This window comes from Hippopotamus amphibius, chromosome 2 (assembly GCF_030028045.1).
Source record: "Hippopotamus amphibius kiboko isolate mHipAmp2 chromosome 2, mHipAmp2.hap2, whole genome shotgun sequence".
Taxonomy (NCBI): Eukaryota; Metazoa; Chordata; class Mammalia; order Artiodactyla; family Hippopotamidae; genus Hippopotamus; species Hippopotamus amphibius.
The window spans coordinates 229630189-229650154 of NC_080187.1; the positions used below are offsets into that span (position 1 = coordinate 229630189).

The following is a 19966-nucleotide window of genomic DNA, read 5'->3' on the forward strand; positions in this document are numbered from 1 at the left end:
TTGTTGAGAAACTGCTGTTTTCCACAGTTATGCCATTTTACACTGGCACCAGCCACGTGTGAGGGTTTCCATTTCTCCACATCCTCACCAACATGGGCTATTATTCATGTTTTGATGATAGCCATCCACATGCACATAAAATAGTATCTCATTATGGTTTTGATTTTTGCATTTCCCTGATGATTAACTATGCTGAGCATCTTCTCATGGGCTCACTGGATGTCTTCTTTGGAGAAATATCTATCCAAATTTTTTGACTATCTTTTAATTATATTGTTTGCCTTACTGAATTGTAAGAGTTCTTCATATGTTTTAGATACAAGTGTCTTATTAAATATATTCTATAGGTTGTATTTCACTCGGTTGATAATGTCCTCTGAAGCACAAAAGTTTAATTTTTTTTTTGTGGTGGGGGGAGCTGGGCCACGTGGCTTGCAGGATCTTAGCTCCCGGCCAGGGATCCAGGGATTAAACCCAGGCCATGGCAGTGAAAGAGCTGAGTCCTAACCACTGGGCCACCAGGGAATTCCCCAAAGTTTTTAATTTTGATGACACCCTATTTATCTATTTTTTTTTCTTTTGTTGCTTGTACTTTTAGCATTATATCCAAGAAGCCACTGACAAATTCGGGGTCACAAAAGTTCACCTCTAAGTTTTTTCTAAAATTTTAATTTAATTACATTAAAGCCTTTGACCCATGTTCAGCTAATTTTTGTACATGGTGTGACGTAGAGGTGCATCTTCACTCCTTTCTTTTTATGACTATTATTCAATTTTATTGCAACTCTTGTTTGTCTAGACATAGATTTAACAATACTTTAATATTTCATAATGCTTTACAATTAGCAAAACCCTCAGGTTTGCATATGCAATGTTTGCATGTGCAATTTCATTTTTTAATTGACGTATAGCTGATTTACAATGTTGCATGTTCCAGCCGTACCACAGTGATTCTGCATGTTTATACACTATACTCCATTTAAAGTTACTTTATATACAGTGGTGTGTACCTCTTAATCCCCTCCGCCATCCCTCTCCCCACTGGTAACCACTAGTTTGTTCTTCATATTTACTTCTGTTTTGTTATACTTATTTTTTTCATGTTTTTTTAGGTTCCACATGTAAGTTATAGCGTACAGCATCTGTCTTTCTCTATCTGACCTACTTTACTAAGCATAAAAAACCCAAGTCCATCTGTGTTACTGCAAATGGCAAAATTTCACTCTTTCTCTCATGGCTGCGTAGTGTTGACGCATGTGTGTGTGAGTGTCTGTGTGCGGGAGTGCACGGAATGTCTTTCATCCATCCATCTGCCAGTGGGCACCTGGGCTGCTCCCACATCTTGACCACTGTGAGTAACGGCTATGGACACTGGGGTGCGTGTATCTTCTCCGATTAGTGTTTCTTCATTTTCTCCGGATATATGCCTAGGAGTGGGGTTGCTGGGTCATATGGTAGGTAGCTCTATTTTCAGTTTTGCAAGGAACCTCCGTACTGTTTTTCGCAGTGGCTGCACCAATTTACACTTCCACCAACAGGGTACGAGGGTTCCCTTTTTCCAAATCCACACCAACCACACCATTGTTACTCACACATGCAAGTTCTGTTTCATTTTGTTCTTTCAGGCCCTGGCTTTTTGTCCCACCTTGCCTTGGTGAGATCCTTCTCATCCTTTAAGTTTTAGCTAACGTGTCACTTCCTTGGGGACATCTTCCCTGAACCTGCCAACAAGGCTCACAGCACCCCGCGCGTATCACAATCAGAACAGAGCTCTGTCAGCACTCCCCTCCCTCCAAGGGCGGCCACAGCTTGGTCACGGGTGTATCCACAACACAGGTTAGCACACACAACCGGGTGTTGCAGCAAACCAGCCTCAGGTAGGATGCTCTGTTCCTGATCGCGGCAGGAACACTATTCTAAAAGCTCCATTTCTAACTCTGTCTCCACCTCAAGGACAGGACCCTGATTTATTCACCCTCATACCCAGCCGTCACAGGGTCTGGCACTCAGGTACCCTTAATAGCCTGTGTGAATCACTGTGAGGCCACTCAGAAGGCATGAAGAAAGAAGGTTCAATGTAATTTTTGCCCAACAATAACAAAAAAGAGAAACCATACCTTCGACAGGGCCAATCTGATTGGTCACAGCGAACCTGAGCACTTTTTCTTCATCCGAGTACAAGGCGAAGACCCGGTCCACGGTCAGCTGCTGGGTGGCGGGGGTGGCCCAGGGTCTGGGGGCATGCCTGCACACCTGGTAAGTGATGTTCTGGTGGATGCGGTAGGACAGTGTCTGGTTGACGGCACCGAACGTGAGAGAGTAGGCCCTGGAACTTGTGGAGGTCACAGCTGCAACAGACATTCGGTCAAATGAGGAAATTTATAAATACCAAATACAGAGGTTTTTCATGTGGGGTGAGTGTCTCTGCACAGTTTTTCATGCAGTTGCTGGAGCATGTCCCCTTGGGAAGTTCCTGAGTTCTTATGGGAAACCTGCAAGTAATCCCAAGAACCTGTGTAGATGTAAAACCAAAGCACGGGGAGAGAGGAGGTACAATCACTGCTGTCAATATCTGCAAAGAATAAACTTTGCCACGTGCCAGCCACGCCCAGCACTCCAGATGCCTTGCTTATTCCTCACAACGGCCAGTGAGCTGGGCCCTGCCGTCTCGTGTGGAGAGCCTCACAGAGGTTAAGGAGTAGTAAAGAAGCAGTCTAAGACGCGAGGCTGGTACGCAGAGCCAGAACTGGAACTCAGGCTGGCCTGACTCTACCCCCAAGTTTTCAACCAATCCATCCATGCATCAGTGCAGAGGACAAGCCTTCCAACGCCCTGCACTTTAGCCTGAAGGCTTCTGGAGAAAGGAAGGGAGGGTCTTTCACCTCCACCTGAGTGCAGAGTCGGGAGGCCAGGTGGTTTTCCGGCCGTCAGCTACCCTGTGCCCAGGCCAGGTCTCTGCTGCCCACCCTCTGCCCTATGCCTCTGGCCTGGCTTCACCGCAGCCGAAGCAAAGGCACAACCAACACCCCTGTACCGCAGAGCAGCAACTGAAATCCGGGCAGCATCTCAGAATCGGGTGGTGTCTTACAGAACACATCACACTTTGCCCACATCAACCACGTAAGACAGACAGAGAGGGGACTATTCTTCTCATTCTAAAGATGAGAAAATAGGCTCTCAGATGGTAAGTGACCTTATTCCCCACATATTTTAAACACATCCATGACAAGAATTCCTGTCTTCTGACTCCAAATCCAGCGGTAGGTGTACACCACTGTGCAGCACCTCTGATGTGCCAGCAGGCGGAAACAAGGTCACAGCACAAGTATAGATTCCGTTCATCAATATTTTTCCATGGCCCAGAGAGCAGGATGGTTAAAAACTGCACATAATTATACCATCCCTTCCCACCCCGCAGACAAGGTTGTTATCCATTATGTTATGATTATTTGCAAGTATCAGGTAGGGTTGTTGATATTCTCGTGTACAACAGCCAGCACTTTTCTCACACCAGCAAAACACCAAGAATGATAAAAACAACACTGAGCTCATCTCCTGTGCTCCACGCTGTTCTAAGGACATCCTGTGTGGCCACTCACAGAATCCTCACAGCTGTCTCGTGAGATGTGCACCATCCCTGTTGTGCAGATGGGAGAACTGGTTGCACATACCTGAGTCCACGTAGTGGTAGAGCTCCTTGTAGGGAGCCATGTGGGCTGTGAAGTTCGCTGGGATGTGAGGCACTTGGCCTTGAATGTTGGTCTTAATGCTCAGATAGTTCTCTGGGTCCAGCCCCTCAGCAGTTTGAGTGATTCGAACCCTCTCCTCTCCTGGGTAGAAAGTAACTTCCATGTCATGGACAAAGGTAGCACCTGGAGGGAAAAAATCCAGCACAGGGATGAAGAGACCTTGCATCTTCCAGCAATAATTACCAGAGCATACTTCCACTTCTCAACTTCTGCTCCTGTTGGAGATGCTGCCTAAGGAGATCTGATAACCAAGGTTGAATACTATCAGCTGTTGATTTCATCAGTTCCCTGAACTTTCTATTAAAGTCTGTGGTTCCACTGTACCCTGTTTCACACTGCTTCTCTCTGTAGGAACTTGTTATCTGTGAAAAATAAACCTCTATGAACATCCTTGACCTTTCTCTTTCTAAGGCTGCCAGACTTAGCAAAAACAAACCCCCATTTACATTTGAATTTCAGATGAATAAAAACATTTTTAGTATAAGCATGTCCCATATAATATTTGGGGCATACTTATACAAAATTATCCAGATTATTCATTGTTCATCTGAAATTCAAATGTGACTGGGTATACTGTATTTTATTTACCTACTTTTGACTCAAGTTTTAACCAAACCTTGATTAAAAGCAAGATCCTACAAACGGCGACTGAGCTCTACAGCTGGAGGTGGACCAAGAACTCTTCTCTCACGCTTTCTGTGCAATAAAGATAAATCCACTAGGAAACAAGGCGCAGTGAGGCGAGAAGCCAGGAAGTATTCTCTACACCCTTGCTACCAAAGGGTGGTCCTTAGACCAGCATTACCTCCTGGAAGCTTGCTAGGAAAACAGGACCACAGACATCCCCACCCCCGGCCTCCTGAATCAAAACCTGCCCTCTCCCAAGGCCCCACGGGTTAAAGTCTGCGAAGCACTGCCTGTACTATCATAGGTCAGAGTCGTCAAGGGAGGGAAGAAAGGCACCCCCCCTCACAAAGTAAAATCATCGCCGGGTGCCCCGGAATCACCACCCGCGTCCCTACGTGACAGATCTGTGCACTGCAGCTCAAGGTGCACGGAGTCTGACAAACAAGCCTCGGCAAACTGGGGTGAGAGGGCATGAACGCTCCAAGGGAATCATCCTCTCTCTCAGAACAACCTGGGGGACATTTAGAAGAAATCACTGCCTTTTAAAAACAGTCCTGCAGGGTCAAACCATCCTCAACGACCTCGGGACAGAAAACGACCCCCGCGTGGTTCTGGGACCCCGGACAAGCGAACACGGACTGAGAACCGGAGGCTGCACGCCACCAGAGCAAGGGTGACCGGCGGCCCTCCTCACCTGTGAGGCTGAAGCCATTCTCCCAGCCGGGCTTTTCTAAAGCAAAGAGCCAGCCCAACAGGCCTCCAATCGGCGTGAGCGGGAGCAGGGCCTGGGCGGCGGGCTGCGGGATGTGGCTGATGGCGGTGTAGGCTCTGCCGTCGTTGCCCACGACGTACGCGTGCAGGTCCATGTCGGTGAAGCGCACGGGCGTCTGGCCCACGCGGAGGTGCCCGCTCACTTTCCCATTGACTCGATGAGGTGCCCCTGAGCGACAGCAAACCCTGTCAGCCCTGACCCTCGCCCAGGCCCACCGATAAAGCCATCCCACCCGCTCCCCGCTCTCCATCTTTAGCCCTTTGCCCGACTCCCTGACCGACCCGCTGCCCGTCTAGGTAGGAAACACAGCTGCCCTCCACCTCTCGCCGCCCATCCTCCCTCTCTCCCATCCGCTGGGACTCTAGTGAACTAGCAAAAAGGGAGGAAACACTCCTGCTTAACCCTCAAGCTGGGAAATCGGCCCAAACACGTTCCTTCCTCAGACAGGTTTCGAGCCCCTGCAAGGTGCCGGCGCTTCGGTCCCCGCGGTGCAGACACAAGGTCCGTAAGCGGAGCTCCCAGCGGCGGCTGGGAGGAGAGCGGGGCGGGAAGAGGCCCGGAGCAGCGCCGCCCCGTCGAGCCAGCGGCCTCACCTTCAGGCAGGCAGTGCCTCCCGTCGCCGTGGAAGCTGGACTGGCAGTGGCAGCAGAAGCCCGTGGCGTAGTCAGTGCAGAAGGCGTGCCGCGAGCAGCGCTGGTGGTTGTGCTGGCAGGTCTCCCTGTCGGCCGCGTTGTACGTGAAGACTGGAGAGGAAAACAAACGTGCGTGAGAAGGACGGATTCTAGCATCGCGGCCGCCAGGCTTCATCCCGCACAGAGCATCGGCTCCGTAAAATCCACGTAGGTTGTCATAAACAAACGGGGCTTTGACGTTTAAGAGGCAGGAGTACCATTCCCCTCGGGGGAACCGCCTTGCTTTGTCTTCTGGCGAGAAGCGCTGCCCCCTGCTCCCCTCTGGTCTCCCTGCAGAGCTGGCGAGCGGGGAGGCGGCTGTGCCCCTCGCTGCAGCGACAGGAAAGCCAGCCAAGGGCACGTGTTCGCTTGAACTGTACGAAACTGCCACCTTCTGGGGCAAAAACGGCCAAAGGTCAGCCATTTTATACGGTTCAAACTCACACTGCTGAGTTTCTGACAGGATGACCAAAGAGAGAGACTCACAAACGCAGCCTCGCATCGAACCATTCTTCTCTTCTTTTGGGTAACCTGAACTTGAAGAGAAAAACCTACAGCTTGTCTTACTACCCAGGAAAAAAAGTTTTTTCTGAAAGAGAAGGGTGTTAAAGAAAGAACACAGGGGCTTCCTAGGTGGCGCAGTGGTTGAGAATCCGCCTGCCAATGCAGGGGACACAGGTTCGATCCCTGCTCTGGGAGGATCCCACGTGCCGTGGAGCAACGAAGCCCGTGCGCCAGCACCACAGCGCTTTAGAGCCCGTGAGCCACAACTGTTGAGCCCATGTGCTGCAACTACGGAAGCCCACACGCCTAGAGCCCGCGCACTGCAAGGAAGAGTAGCCCCACTCACCGCAACTAAAAAGAAAGCCCGCACACAGCAAAAAAAGACCCAACACAGACAATAAATAAATAAATAAATAAATTTATTTGAAAAAAGAAAGAACACATACACCCCCCCCCCCCAAAGATACGCGGAGGCAGGTGGAGATGCAGGGAACCCACACTGAAACGCTCTGTGCCTCTGTGGGGCTTCTTGCGGTGGGTGTGGCCCGCGCGGGATGTCCCGGCAGTAGCGCAGAGCCGGGCCACAGTCACCGCTCTCTGGGAAGCCACGTGGACCCGGGTGAGCTCCACGCTCTGTAGCTGCCCCTTCCATCTCTCGCTTATTTTGCCCATTAAAGAAAGAGCGTCCCTCGTGCTACCAAGAAACAAAGGAACTGGAGCAGATGCCACTGTCCCGAAAGGGAATGGCCGAGGAACCGGGGTGTGGCTGGGAGTGCGGACAGACAAGAGAAGCCTTTCTCCTGGACACGGGGCATGAGGCCAGGCCCAGGCCCGGCCACCAGGAGGCAACGCGGCGGGGCACACCGCCGCGGCCCAGGAGCAGGAGTGGGGTGGAGACTCCAGGAGCCCAGCTCCAGGGCTAGACTCCGTCCTGCTGCGGGCTGCCAGCTCCCGAGGAAGACAGATAACCTGCCCTCAGGAAAAACTGGGCGGCAGCGGTGTTCCACGTCTAGGTCTGAAAAGGAGGAAGTGGGAAGGGGAGGAAGGAATGGAACGATCAATACGTACCCAGGATTCCAGGGGAGAACAGAAAACAAACCCATAGTGGGGGGGGGGGGGGAGGGGTCGCACCAGAGAAGCAAGGATGGAGCCAGCGTAAACACTGGTACCAGCAAGTGAGAACGTAACACGGCGAACACTGAAGCCGTGCCTGACGTACGCCAGGTCCTGTTCCACGCACCTTATGAACGCTTTCAATTTGCACAAGAGCAGGGACGTTTTAAATCCCCGTTCTGCAGGTAAACCAGCCGCGGCACAGGTCAGAGGGACGCGCGCACAGGCCGCAGGTACCGCAGCCGGGAGGTGAACCCAGGAGGCCTGGCTCCAGAGTCTTAGCAGCTGCCCTCAACGATCCCCCCCGGCGGAGCCCACGTTCGTCTATCACGAGAGCCCGGCTGAGGTCTGCTCAGGCGACTGCGGGGCATCCATCAGGCTTCAGACCGACGGGCTGGCGTCACACTGTATAACCAGGCTTGGGGGAGAAGACAGCAGAGGTCACCCAGACGGCTCCCACCGCCGACCGAGACGCTCAGGTAGGAGCACCGCGGAGCAGCGGTGGCGTTAACTTCTGGACAGTGTTTGACGGCTGTTTACAGATTCCTGAGAAAGCCGCGAGCCGGGGGCTGGCAGGACAGACGGTCTTGACTCAAGTGGAACATCTGACTGGGAACAGGGTGAGCGCGAGTCTGGTGACTCAAGACCTGGTGCCGGGCCTTGACGACACGGCTGAGAAATTCCAGTCTGATAAAAATAGAAAACTGGGCATCACCCCGCACAGTGTTTAAAACAGGAACGTGACACAAAACTCAAGGCAGAAAAACACAATGGATAATAAAGATAAGAGGTTGCCGTACGAAAAACTACAGATCATTATTTACCACTGGCTTCATAAGAAATGGGGGGATCCCAGCTTGAGTAAAAATAAATGAATAACTTGTCAAAATCTTGGGTTTCTCCGGCTCAGAAAGTCGCAACTAAGTGTTAAGAAGCAGCCCCTGGAGAAGGGACTGGCACACCCGTGAGCGTGTCAGGACGTGGGTCGCCATCAGGACTCTCCCCCCAGAACACAAGGGGCCAGGGGCCGGCAGAGGGCCCCGCGCTCTGACATCCAGCAGCAGCGCGGCTCAGCAGGCTCTGCGGGAGCCACAGACATGCACCGAGCCTGCGTCCTGCTCACCCCTCACGGCCAGAAACCACCGCTGCTTCTTCCCGTCCTTCTGAGCACCAGGGTAAGAAGGCCACCTGATGCAGGACGAAAGGGTCGTCATCTTCAGAAAACTCAGGTAAAAAGTAAAACCACCCTCTAGCACTGTCCTGCCCCCAAATTAAGGCAAGGATGGGTTTGTATCACGTTCCCTCTGTTTGCTGTTTTGTGAAGACTTATCCTTCAGCCCAATTCCTCTCCTAAGAGATTATGAAGCAGGGAGAGAGGAGACAGAGGAGGACTACAGACGTGCAGAGCTGGGTTCACGTCACTGAAACGCGAGGTGGTGGAGGCATGGCTTTTCTACGGATAAAAAGAGGCGCAGCGGTGCAGCCAGTAACTCACAGAGGCAACTGTGACGAAGTTTGTAAGTTCATGGACAGGCAGACCGCAGGTTTCCAGCAAAAAATAACAGGTCCCCCTGAAAGGCGATTAGATGACTGAAACTGTAATTACGATGGGTCAATTAGTTATTGGTAAGCTGGCTTGGGGATCTTTTCCAACTGTGTGTGTGTGTGTGTGCGTGTGTGTGTGTGTGTGTGTGTGTGTGTGTGTGTGTGCGCGCGTGTGTGTCTACAGAGCGTGCTCAGGATGGGACGGACTGAGCCAAGAATACAGGCTCAGCCTGCCAGCCCGTGCCGACCACCCTGGGGAAAGAGGGGTGCACTCCCAGCCACAGGCACGTCGGGGGCCCTCTTCCGTGCCCGCCTTCACATGTAACACTGACAGTGTCAGCTCAGGTGAAAGGTAAATGCTTGCTGCAATTTTCTTTCATTCTTTCAGTATATCAAACACATTTACCGAGCACGCCCCATGGGCCTAGCACTGGACTAGGAAATAGGGATACAGCAGGGAACAAGAGAGACAAAAATTCCTGTCCAGAAGCTTACATTCCCCTCTTTAGGCAGCAGTCAACAGACCGGTAAATCATTTAGCACGGCCAGCGGATAGTGTCGAGAGTTGTGCAGAAGCTTAAATCGGGGAGGGACAAGAGGGCTGGAGGGGGAAAGTGACCCTGCTCTCTTAAATGACGCGGCCGGCCACAGAGGGCCTGGGGAGAGGATGAGCTCTGGGCGGAGGCCTGGAGGAGGGGAGGATGAGTGGCGGCAGGGGTGCCGGGAGGAACGGGGCGGGGAGAGGCAGCCCTGGCCAGCTTTTGCCCGTCAGCCTTATAGGTCAAGGAGGGGATTTGGGCTTTAGCCTGAGTGAGGGGGGAAGCTGCTGGAGGGTTATGAGCAGAAGAGGGACATGATCTGACTTACGGGACCTCAGGAACGGGCCAGTGCCTAGGCAGTAGGAAGTGCTGGTGAGAAGGGACCAGATCTGGAGTACTTTGGGTGTGCTGACGGACTGGAAGCAGGAAGGGAAGAGGAGGGGGGTGGGGGAAGGGTAGAGAGAGGGGAGGATGGGAGGTGGAGAAGAGGGGAGAAAGAGGCCCATGGGGGTGATCATGTCCGGGCGTGGGAACTGGAAGCCGGAGCTGCCACTTGCGGGAGCAGGTCTGTGGAAGACCAGGACCAGCAACACCTCCGAGGCATCTGGGGACCCCACCCGGCTCTGACAGGGCCTTCCACCCTCAGTGTGGCACCACTCCACCACTCAGAGGGAGAGCGGCGTTCCTCCCTGTGGGTTCCAGGGAGCACTGCATCTGAACCACCTGGGATGCCGGGTAAAAATGCAGTTCCCAGGGCACACCTTAGACCCGCCAATTCAGACTCTCGACGGGCGGGTCCCCGGGGTCTGCACCTCAGCCCCTCCCGGGATGACTCATGCCCACTGATGACAACGGTCAGGATGTTGGCAAGCTTTCCATTTCTGCGCCAGACAGAGCTGATGAACGCGGTGAATGAATTTCACCTGACCCATCAGCAGCTCCTGGGGCGGGCGGGATGTCAGGGAACGGTCTAGCGTTCACTCCCGGCCTGGCTGAGAAGCGGAATGCCGTGCTTACAGCCCACACAGGCCACGTCCCCAAGCGTGGCACGTGAGGACCCTCAGTGGAGGGAACCAGGAGCCCAGGAGCCAGGTCCTGTCCCGGACGAAGGGGGAGAACCGGACCTAGACATGGGACCCCACGTGTGGCTCTCTATCCGGGCAGGAAAAGCCAGCCGTCTGGCCAAGGTGACGTCTCACGTTTCTTTGAGAATTACAGGTAGATGCAAAGATGCTGAAGCCCGTGAAGGTGAGGAATCCGTGCGCGGATCCCAGCTGGATGAGGTGTGCCGTGAGCACACCCAAAAACAAAGTGGCACTTTTTCTGTGGTCATTTCTATGCCTCTTCAGCTCACAGTTTTGAGCATGTCTTCGCACACGTCTTCCTATTCTGGTGAGGAGGTAGTAATCCCCTCTTTACAGATGACACCACGGAGGCCCACAAGGATTAGGTGATCTGGTTGTAAATCCCACGTTCTCTCCATTATACCAGCAATACCCCAGTGAGGGGGGCGCCGGCATCACCAGGGGGCCTGGTTTAAAAAGGCAGGTTCAGGGGACGTCCCTGGTGCTCCAGTGGGTAAGACTCTGAGCTCCCAAGGCAGCGGGGCCCAGGTCCCATCCCTGGTCAGGGAACTAGATCCCACATGCAGGCCGCAGCTAAGACCCAGCGCAGCCTAACTAACTAACTAACTAAATAAATAAATAATAAATAATTAAAAATAAATAAAAAGGCAGATTCTGGGTCAGAAGGTGGAGGAGGGGCGTGGAATCGGCCTTTCAAAGCAAGGCCACGGGAGAAACAGCCACCCGCGGACTAGAGCCCCACTGTGAGAAACGCAGTTTTCATTCCGCAGGTTCCTCTCTCCTGAATTTTACCCACCGGGGCCGGCCGTCCCCCAGGCCCGCCGGGGAGCCCCCGTCACAGAGAGGGAGAGGGCGGGGACGAGGGTGCCGGCGGCGCGCCCCGCGGGAGGCGGGCCCGGCCAGGCTGGAACGGGCTCCGCGCGCAGCGGCTTCGTGAACCCACGTTAGAAAGTTGCTCCAGGGATCTTCACGTGAGGATTCTGAAGATCTCTTTCCTTTTTTCCGTTCAGCGCTCTGTCCCTCCTCTCCTGTCCTTAACAGAAGCACAGCGGGGGTGGCGGGCCCGGCAGCATCCTGAGACGTGTCCTGACTGCGCCGGCACGTCCCCGGGCGCATCCTCGGGCTCCACGTCCCCAGACCACTCAGGCGCTGGTCCTCGGCCGGCGCGGACGGGGCCCCTGGCGCCCGCGGGACGGGGGGCGGCCCGGCGGCTGCCCCGGCCGCCGGGCTCTGACGCGTCACAGCTGTCCCTGCTACCTCGAGGAAAAGGACCTCCATGTTCGCTGCAGGACAGATTTTTCTACGTTTCCCACCTCACAGAATGATAGACGAATAAGAAAAATCACATCCAACTTTGTAAGGAAAGACAGAGGCACACCTCTCCCTCCACTTTTCGTTCGCTTGTTTTCGGGGTGCGTGTGCGGTACCCAGCGAAGCTGGTCGGGCAAACAGGTGTCAGGACCCTGCGTTTCGGCGGCGGGAGGGTTACCTCGGCCACCACGAGACCGGCCGGCGCTCCCGTGCGGGTGTCTTCACAGGGAGGGGCCCAGCCTGGGGGTGCACCCGGGGGAGGGGCTGCTGTGCCTGGAAGGCGGGGCTGGGCAGCGGAGCCTGCTGGAACTCATCCAGGGTAGAAGCGGCCTGAGCAACACATCCCTGAGGCCTTCCCCAAGGCCGCAAGTAGAGCTGGACCGGGAGCCACAGGGCGGTCCCCGTTCCCAGCCAGGCCTTCCCGGAGTGCCTGCCATCTACGCAGAATCAGCAGGATCCCACGACGGAGGAAGAACGCCTGAGGTCTCTGACAGCCGGGTGCCGTCCCCCTTCCTAGTCCATCGTGCAGACTGAGGTCGCGTCAAGCCCTCAGGGCACCACCCGGGCAGACTGCAGGCTCTCTAGGCGCCTGTGCATCCAGCTCGCCCCGCACCCGGCGCCCGCAGGCTCCCGCCCGGGCACCCATCCCGAGCCCCGCTGGCAGCGGCCCCAGCCCACCCGCAGCTCTCGCTCTCGCTCTCTCCATGTCCCCCTCACCACCTCCACTCCTGTCACTCCTCCGTCCAGAATACGCCCCACCGACTCCCTCTCTACACTGAGAGCCCGACCCCACGGCCTGGCTCGAGCCCTCCTCCCCCACGAAGACGTCTCTGAGGGGACCACAGGTGAGCGTGCCCGGCTTCGCCGCAGCTCTGGTCTGCCTCTCGTGCAGACACATCCCTCAGTGCCTCCAGGCTTCAGTGCCCTTCTCGGCACTGTGGGAAGGATAACAGTATCCACCTCACAGGGCCATTCGGGGGATTAACTGTGCTAGTGCAATCCAAGCAACGCTCCCACTCAGAGTCCAAGGGGACACTTGATAAACGCCAGGGAAGACGTCCACAAGTGCCCGGTCAGAGACTGGCACATGGCGGGTACCCAGGTAACTTCTGGTCTGACAAGAAGCTTCCAGAGCGGCTTGGAGAAACGAGACCCCTGACACAGAGGAAGCGTGTGCATCCCATTTCCTGTTGGTTCTGTGGTCTGTGAGAACAGAACAAAGCAAATAATTCTCTCGAGGCTAGAACGAGAGTGAAATTGGGACATTCTGACCTGGTATGGACATGATCTAAAAAGAATCTAGATTTCTCAACAAAAAGTCTATAAAAGGAGTCCCTAAGGGGGAAAAAAAATTAAAAAGAGAAGGGAGGAGATATCTGGAGGAAGGCTTTAAATTTTAATTTCTTGGTTTACCAAGCTGACGACTATGAAGCTTAAAGGGGAAACTAAAATTTATTGGGCATGGTTCTTCCATGCCCAATTTTTTAATTTTGCCACTTTCTGATGAGGTCTACGTTATCTCCATTTTATAGCTGAAGAAAATAAGAGTCCAACAGAGAAAATATCTTATCCCAAACTGCAGAGCAGACCTGGGAATCAAGCTCAAGTCCATCCAACACCAAAATCCACACTTCTCCACTCCATCAGCAGAAAAAGCCGGGCAAGATGGCTCAAGGTTGGGCTGTTAGCAGGCACTGCCTGGTGTGAGTCTCTGCCACCCTGCCCCCCAGCTTTCCCAGAGGGAGTCCACTTTTGCCTGATGGACCTCTGGGATGCCAGTGTTTCCTGTGAAAAAACAAAGTTCACTTGGCCAAGAAAAACCAAGTAATTAACAATTGCATGGTTCTGTGCAGTAGGCTCTCTGGTACCTCCGTGGGCCCTGTTGTATGCCAATGGCCCGCGGTCGGGGGATCTGCAGTTGGGGGGATTGAGGATGCGGAACCGGGGATGTGGAGCGCAAAGGGGCTTGAGCATCCGCAGAGTCTGGTATCTGCAGGGGGTTCCTGGGACCAATCTCCCATGGATCCCGAGTCTTCCTAAAGCCTGAGGTGAAACCGGAGGTTCACCTATTTTCCCTTTCTGCTTTCAAGTTTTAACGTTTTCCCTCTCTGCTAACATGGTGGTTGATTTTTTTTTTCTTCAAGGTTCAAAAACATCCAGTTATGATTTTTCCTAAATGTCTCATTGTATTAACCAGCTCCTTGAAACGCATTTTGCCATTTCCAAGACGTCAGTGGTAGACGTCACCCAGCAGCTGACAAACATCACAGTTCGTGCCCTGCAAGGGCTGCAGCGGCCGCCTCTGCTCTTTCCCCGACCCCGAGAGACGCCCCAGCTCGGCCCGCCCCTCACAGCTCCAAGCAGGGTGTGCAGCGCCCTCTTCTCAACCCTTCAACAAACCACCCCAGGGACCCGCTTTCTAATATTCCACGCTCTTCCCAGGGCAGGAAATCACCACCCACAAATGAAAAGGCCACTTAGGAGCACATCTTTACCTCAAAATCTCTTTGATCAAAGTGTCTTTGACACCTGGCTTTGCATTTTGTTTAGCTGTATGGCACTTGGGCTGAAAATTCAGGGGACTAGCGGAAGGGTGTGAAGGTTCTGAAGCCTTCCAGGAAACCTCACGTCCTCCACGTGAGCGGACGCGGCCCGCAGGCACAAATTAAGGCCCAAGTAGGTACCAAGCCGGCTCTGCGTTCTCTGCTCCCCACTCCCGCGGCTCTCAATCCTCTAATTAGCAACGGCGGCACCAGTTACTAAGCTCCAACTAGGACCGGCGCTAACCCAAGGACTTCATCATCTCTTTTAATCCTCTCAATAAACTCAGGAGGAACTGGAGGCTTGGGGGCTAAAGTGTCACCCAGCCAGCCTGACAGCCAGGATTCAGACCTACACCAGCGTCCTCCCTGCGACCATTCAGGCACAAAAGTCTCATCCCTCCTGAAAAAAAGCGTTTTTTCAAGCAAATTCCAGCAGATGAGGACCACAGCAGAACCACCTGGAAGGCGCCCTGCCAGGTCAACCTGTTTTACCATAAACAGTACGGGAAACGGAAACGGTGAAGGGAAAAAACAAAGACAAAGGTCCCGCACGGTGCTTTCACCCCCGACCTGCTTCCCCCGTCAGAGGTCAGCGGAGCGGTCCGGGAACAAAGGGGATGTATCTGCGGCCCTCTCCCCCGCAGGCCTTTACACCCCTGACTGCGAAGGAAGAGCTGACCTGGCAAGTCCTCCGAGAGAAGGCGGCCCGGGCCCGCGTCTGCGTGAGCAGCCCCTCGGGCGTTTCTCCGCGGGCCCCGCGCCGGCCCGTGAGCCCCGAGATGAGGACGAGGCTCCGGGAGCTGCAGAGCGCGGACCACAAAGGACAGGACCCGGGGACTCGCAGGCTCCTCTCCCCGGGGCCCCCTGGCCCACGCCCCACCTCTGCGAGGCTCAGCGAACCCAGGGGGGCCGCGGGGTCATCCCGCCGCAGGGCAAGCAGCGGGCACCTTCATCCGAGCCCGCACAGCTCGCCGCGGGCAGCTAAGGCCCGAAGCCCCAGGACGCGTCACCTCTGCCGCACTTTCCAGCTGCAAGACCTCATTCCACGTGAGGGCACAGCTGGCACGACCAACCCCAGGGCCTCCCCACGCGCTTCATGAGCCCCCCCTTCTAAAACCACGAGTATTCATGGTCAAGAGATTCCAAACAGAAGGTGCTTGCCACGATTTCTTTGGCAAAGAAAAGATACTCTATCTCCTGAAACCCGGGCTTTAAAACTCAGTCCCGAGCTTCTTTTTGCGAAAATCTTCATCTATTCGCTTGAGAGAAAATTCACAGCTCTCTGCGAAACCCATACTTTTCAATGAATTCTTAGAAGCCAGGGCTCAAACCCACTCACCCTCAGGGTTGGAAGTGATGTCGTCCTCCACGCCGACCACCTGCCTCCCGCGACCCGGGGGCGAAAGGTGATCCGGCCCCGGGTAATTTGGGAGGACCGCCTCTCCTCCTCCCGCGTGCGCTGGAGGCCCGGCTCTCTCTGCCGGCCGCGCCCCGCCATCTGGGTAGGGAGGCGGGGCTTCCCGGGAAGGATGCGGTGAATCTCCTGTCTCTGGTGCAGCAGGGATGCCGGTCCCCGGCTGATCAGGAGCCTCGACGTGGCCTTTTAAATCTGGGGCATCTATCTCCCTCTGAGGCCTCCCCTCTGTGGTCTGCGGGTCTGCTTCTGTTTCAGGCCCATTCCTAGATGTTGCACGTGGCAAAGGGGAGGCCAGGTCAGCGTCTGGAGGAGACATCCCGCCTCCTGACGGCCTCGAATCAGCTTTCGCGTGGAAGGAAACACCCACCGCGCCGTGGCCATCGGCTGCCTCCTCTGGCTCAGCCGGGGGGTATTCGACCTCCTCCTCATTCTCATCATAGTAATCCAAATCGTCCTCGGTGTGGTCACCCTCCGGGGCCGCAGCCTGGCCGCGCGGAGCTCCCGGGGGAGCCGAGCGGTGGGCTTTGGAAGGGTCTCCGCCAACCGTCGCCGGCCTGACGTTGTCCATCGGGGAGGTGCTGCCGATGTGAAAAGCCCACACTCCAGGAACCCCCAGGTTGCTGTGTCTGAATGAAAAGGAAACAGGACATTGTAACAAAAGCGTCCATCCAGCACCTTCCCACAAAGGTCAGCGATTTATTTTAAACCTGAAAGACTATTAAGATCAGATTCAGAGTCCTCACTGGCAGGAAACCAAATAAAACCAAACTTCCACGGTAACTAAAAGGATTATACTAGAATTTGGATGTAAACTACCTCTTATTTAACAATGAGTTTCAAAGGCCATGTCTCCTGAATGCCAGCTCCTCACATCAGACTCCTGCTCTACATGTTTTATCTAAGTGACAATTTGAAAACAAATAGGGAATGTGGGAATATTCTATCCTTCCTCTACTTTTAACAAATTCAAAAAAAAGAATATGCTTAGACATTTTTACCAAACACTTAAATAATAATGACTCCTTTTATCTGAGAGTAAGTTACATGCCAAGTGCTTAACATTCTTCAACACAACTTGCAAGGTAGGGGCAGGGATCATGCCTGATTTTTCAGAGAAAACAGGTTTAGAGAGGTTAACTAATCTTCTTAAGGTCGCACAACAAATATTCGGCAGAGCTGGGCCCTGACTTCAGCGCAAACACCAAAGCCCGTGCTCCGAACACCCACCCATGTCAGAAAACCAATACACTAGGGTCAGCCCACATCGTAATTATCTTACTCCGCAGAACGTTAGCGACATTATGCTGTTTAATCACGTGCATTAATCAATTAACTAATTCAGAGAGACTGGTGCATCAATGTCAAAAAATTCAAAGACACAGAAATGCCTGTCTCAAAAATGTTGAGCAAATGTAGAACAAAGTTAAGGGGCACATAAGAACGCAGGCCAATCAAACTGCCACAGGGCACAGGCGGGAGGTGTCCAGAAACACCCGGAGCCAGGGAGCGCACTCGTTTCCTCCGCTAGAAAAGGACACGGGCTCCATCCAGTCTTCCAAATATCCCAGCGATCCATTATTTTAGTCAATGATACACTCTGAAGAGAACAACCCCATATACAATCTCAAACAGTAAGGAAAAACCTGAAGGAACAAAGGGTCTGGCCGGCTTGAACACACCCATTTCTGTACTCTTTGATGTACGGACCAAACACCAGAGTCCCCCGTGCTCTCAGGCTCTCATGCTGTGGGATTTCCTCAAAAGTCAGTGCACAAGAAATCAGGCAATGACTTACAGTAAGAGAACAGGAAATTCACGGAATCGTATGAGGACAGGAGCCTTTGCTCATTTGGGTTGGTTCTCATCATGTCCATGTGGAGTTCTACAGCGATAATATTTTTTAACACAACTCCGAGAATCCATCAATCCATCAGTCCCCACCCCCTGGCGCGCTGGTGTTGCCACGTCTGCTGCTGTAATTAGTTCAGGGAAACAGGAGCGTAGACAGCAGAACTGTGGTCCTTTGTGCAACGTGCTACGTCGACTTGGAAGGTTCTGAGAGTTAATTCTGGTGTTCCTGGCAAGCAAGCAAGGAACGCTAAAGAAGATGAGAGAGGATTCTGGAGATCCGGGGATGCTTCATTTACTATCACATCAGAGGTGTTACAGCTGTGAAATTTCTTCTTGAAGTCAGACACAGAAAACTATAAAAGCTTCAAAGAGTCGGAAAATACAAATTATGGCAGATAAAAGCTAAATAAAATAACCTTCTAATTAAATATAAATCACGACCCTGGCTTTCGTCATAGTGCATGATGGGAAAGTAGCCAGTTTGAGTTCATCCTAAAATCCAAGGTCATTTGGAAAGCTTAGCAATAGAAAGAACTTCATTTATTTCCTAGAAAGAAAAACAAGGCTACAGAATGAGATGACAGTGCCTCCTCCCTGGGTTGTTAGGAGGATTAAGTTAGAAAATCACACAAAATGTTCAGCCCAGGGGCCTGAAGTACTTAGTAACTACTGTCTTCCAGGAGACAGAAAAGTATAATCTCAAAAACTGCAAATGTTGCGTTCATATTTAAATGTGCAGGAGAATTATGACAAACACACTGTGAATTATATAATTTATGCCCTTGGAACTTATGAGACAAGTTTAGGAGAATAACTTCATTTTTTGGAGATGCATACTGAAGCATTGAGGGGTAAATGGCATGATGTGTGTCATCGACTTTATGCAAAAAAGAAAAAATATGATGAAGATGGCAAAATGTCAACAGCTGGTAAATCTAGATGACTCCCTCCACTTTTCTGCATATTTTTGAAATTTTAAATAACGAATGCTGGTGTGGAGAAAAAGGAGCCCTTCTACACTGTTGGTGGGAATGTAAATTGGTACAGCCACTATGGAGAACAGTATGGAGGTTCCTTAAAAAACTAAAAAGAGAACTACCATATGACCCAGCAATCCCACTCCTGGGCATATATATTCAAAGAAAACCATACTTTGAAAAGATACATGCACCCCAATGTTCATTACAACACTATTTACAATAGCCAAGATACAGAAGCAACCTACATGTCCATCAACAGATGAATGGATAAAGAAGATGTGGCATATATACACAATGGAATGTTACTCAGCCAAAACAAGGAATGAGATAGTCCCATTTGCAGAAACGTGGATACACCTAGAGACTGTCATACAGAGTGAAGTTAAGTCAGAAAGAGAAAAACAAATATTGTATAATATCCCTTACATGTGGAACCTAGAAAAATGGCACAGATAAACATACCTGCAAAGCAGAAACAGAAACACAGATGTAGAGAACAAATGTGTGGACACCAAGGGAGAAGGGCGTGGTGGTGGGATGAACTGAGAGACTGGGCTTGACATACATACACAACTATGTATAAAACAAACAACTAATGAAGACCTGCTCTACAGCACAGGGAACTCTACTCCGTGCTCTGTGGCGACCTAAATGGGAAGAAAATCCAAAAAAGAGGGGGCGTATGTATACATATAGCTGATTCACTTTGCTGTACAGCAGAAACTAACACATTGTAAAGCAAGTATACTCCAATAAAAATTAATATTAAAAAAGTAAAGAGCAGATGACATGTTCACCGTTTTGGTCAAATACAGAACAAATGATTCTTGTAAGAATAAAGCACTTTGCTACTCTCCAAATTGTCCAACATTTAAGACTGCATTTACCGCAAGTAATTAAAGTAATTTGGTTAAGAGTGAAAAAAAATTAGTCTTAATACTACAGGCTATACATGATGCCATGTTTTACAGCCTTCAAGTAATAATATAAACAGTTATCTTACTGAAAGATGCCCGTAAGACAGTGGTAAATGGGAGAATGCCACGTGTATAATGAAAGAACCATTTTGGTTTTAAAAAGGTTTTGTGTACACCTAAAATTCTGGAATGACTCTTAATAATGGTGATCCCTTGAAGCAGTGATAATGGGTGATTTTTACTTGTATTTCACATTTATCAGCATTCATTGTACTTCATTTTAGTTTTTATTCTAAGCACTGATTCTACTAAGGAGAAACTCTCCTGCCAGTCATTTTGGCC

The 19966-nt window shown here is 52.1% G+C and overlaps 1 protein-coding gene across 1 annotated transcript in view; it reads right to left on the reverse strand.

Moving 5' to 3' along the window:
- Positions 1-19966, reverse strand: part of NID2 (nidogen 2) — an 87788-nt gene that overhangs the window by 40190 nt on the left and 27632 nt on the right. The window contains exons 6-10 of the mRNA XM_057720812.1: positions 15799-16502; positions 5742-5891; positions 5071-5316; positions 3672-3872; positions 2118-2348 (exon numbers count right to left, since the gene is read on the reverse strand). Coding sequence (XP_057576795.1) covers positions 2118-2348; positions 3672-3872; positions 5071-5316; positions 5742-5891; positions 15799-16502 — 1532 coding nt within the window. The remainder of the gene's footprint in view (positions 1-2117; positions 2349-3671; positions 3873-5070; positions 5317-5741; positions 5892-15798; positions 16503-19966) is intronic.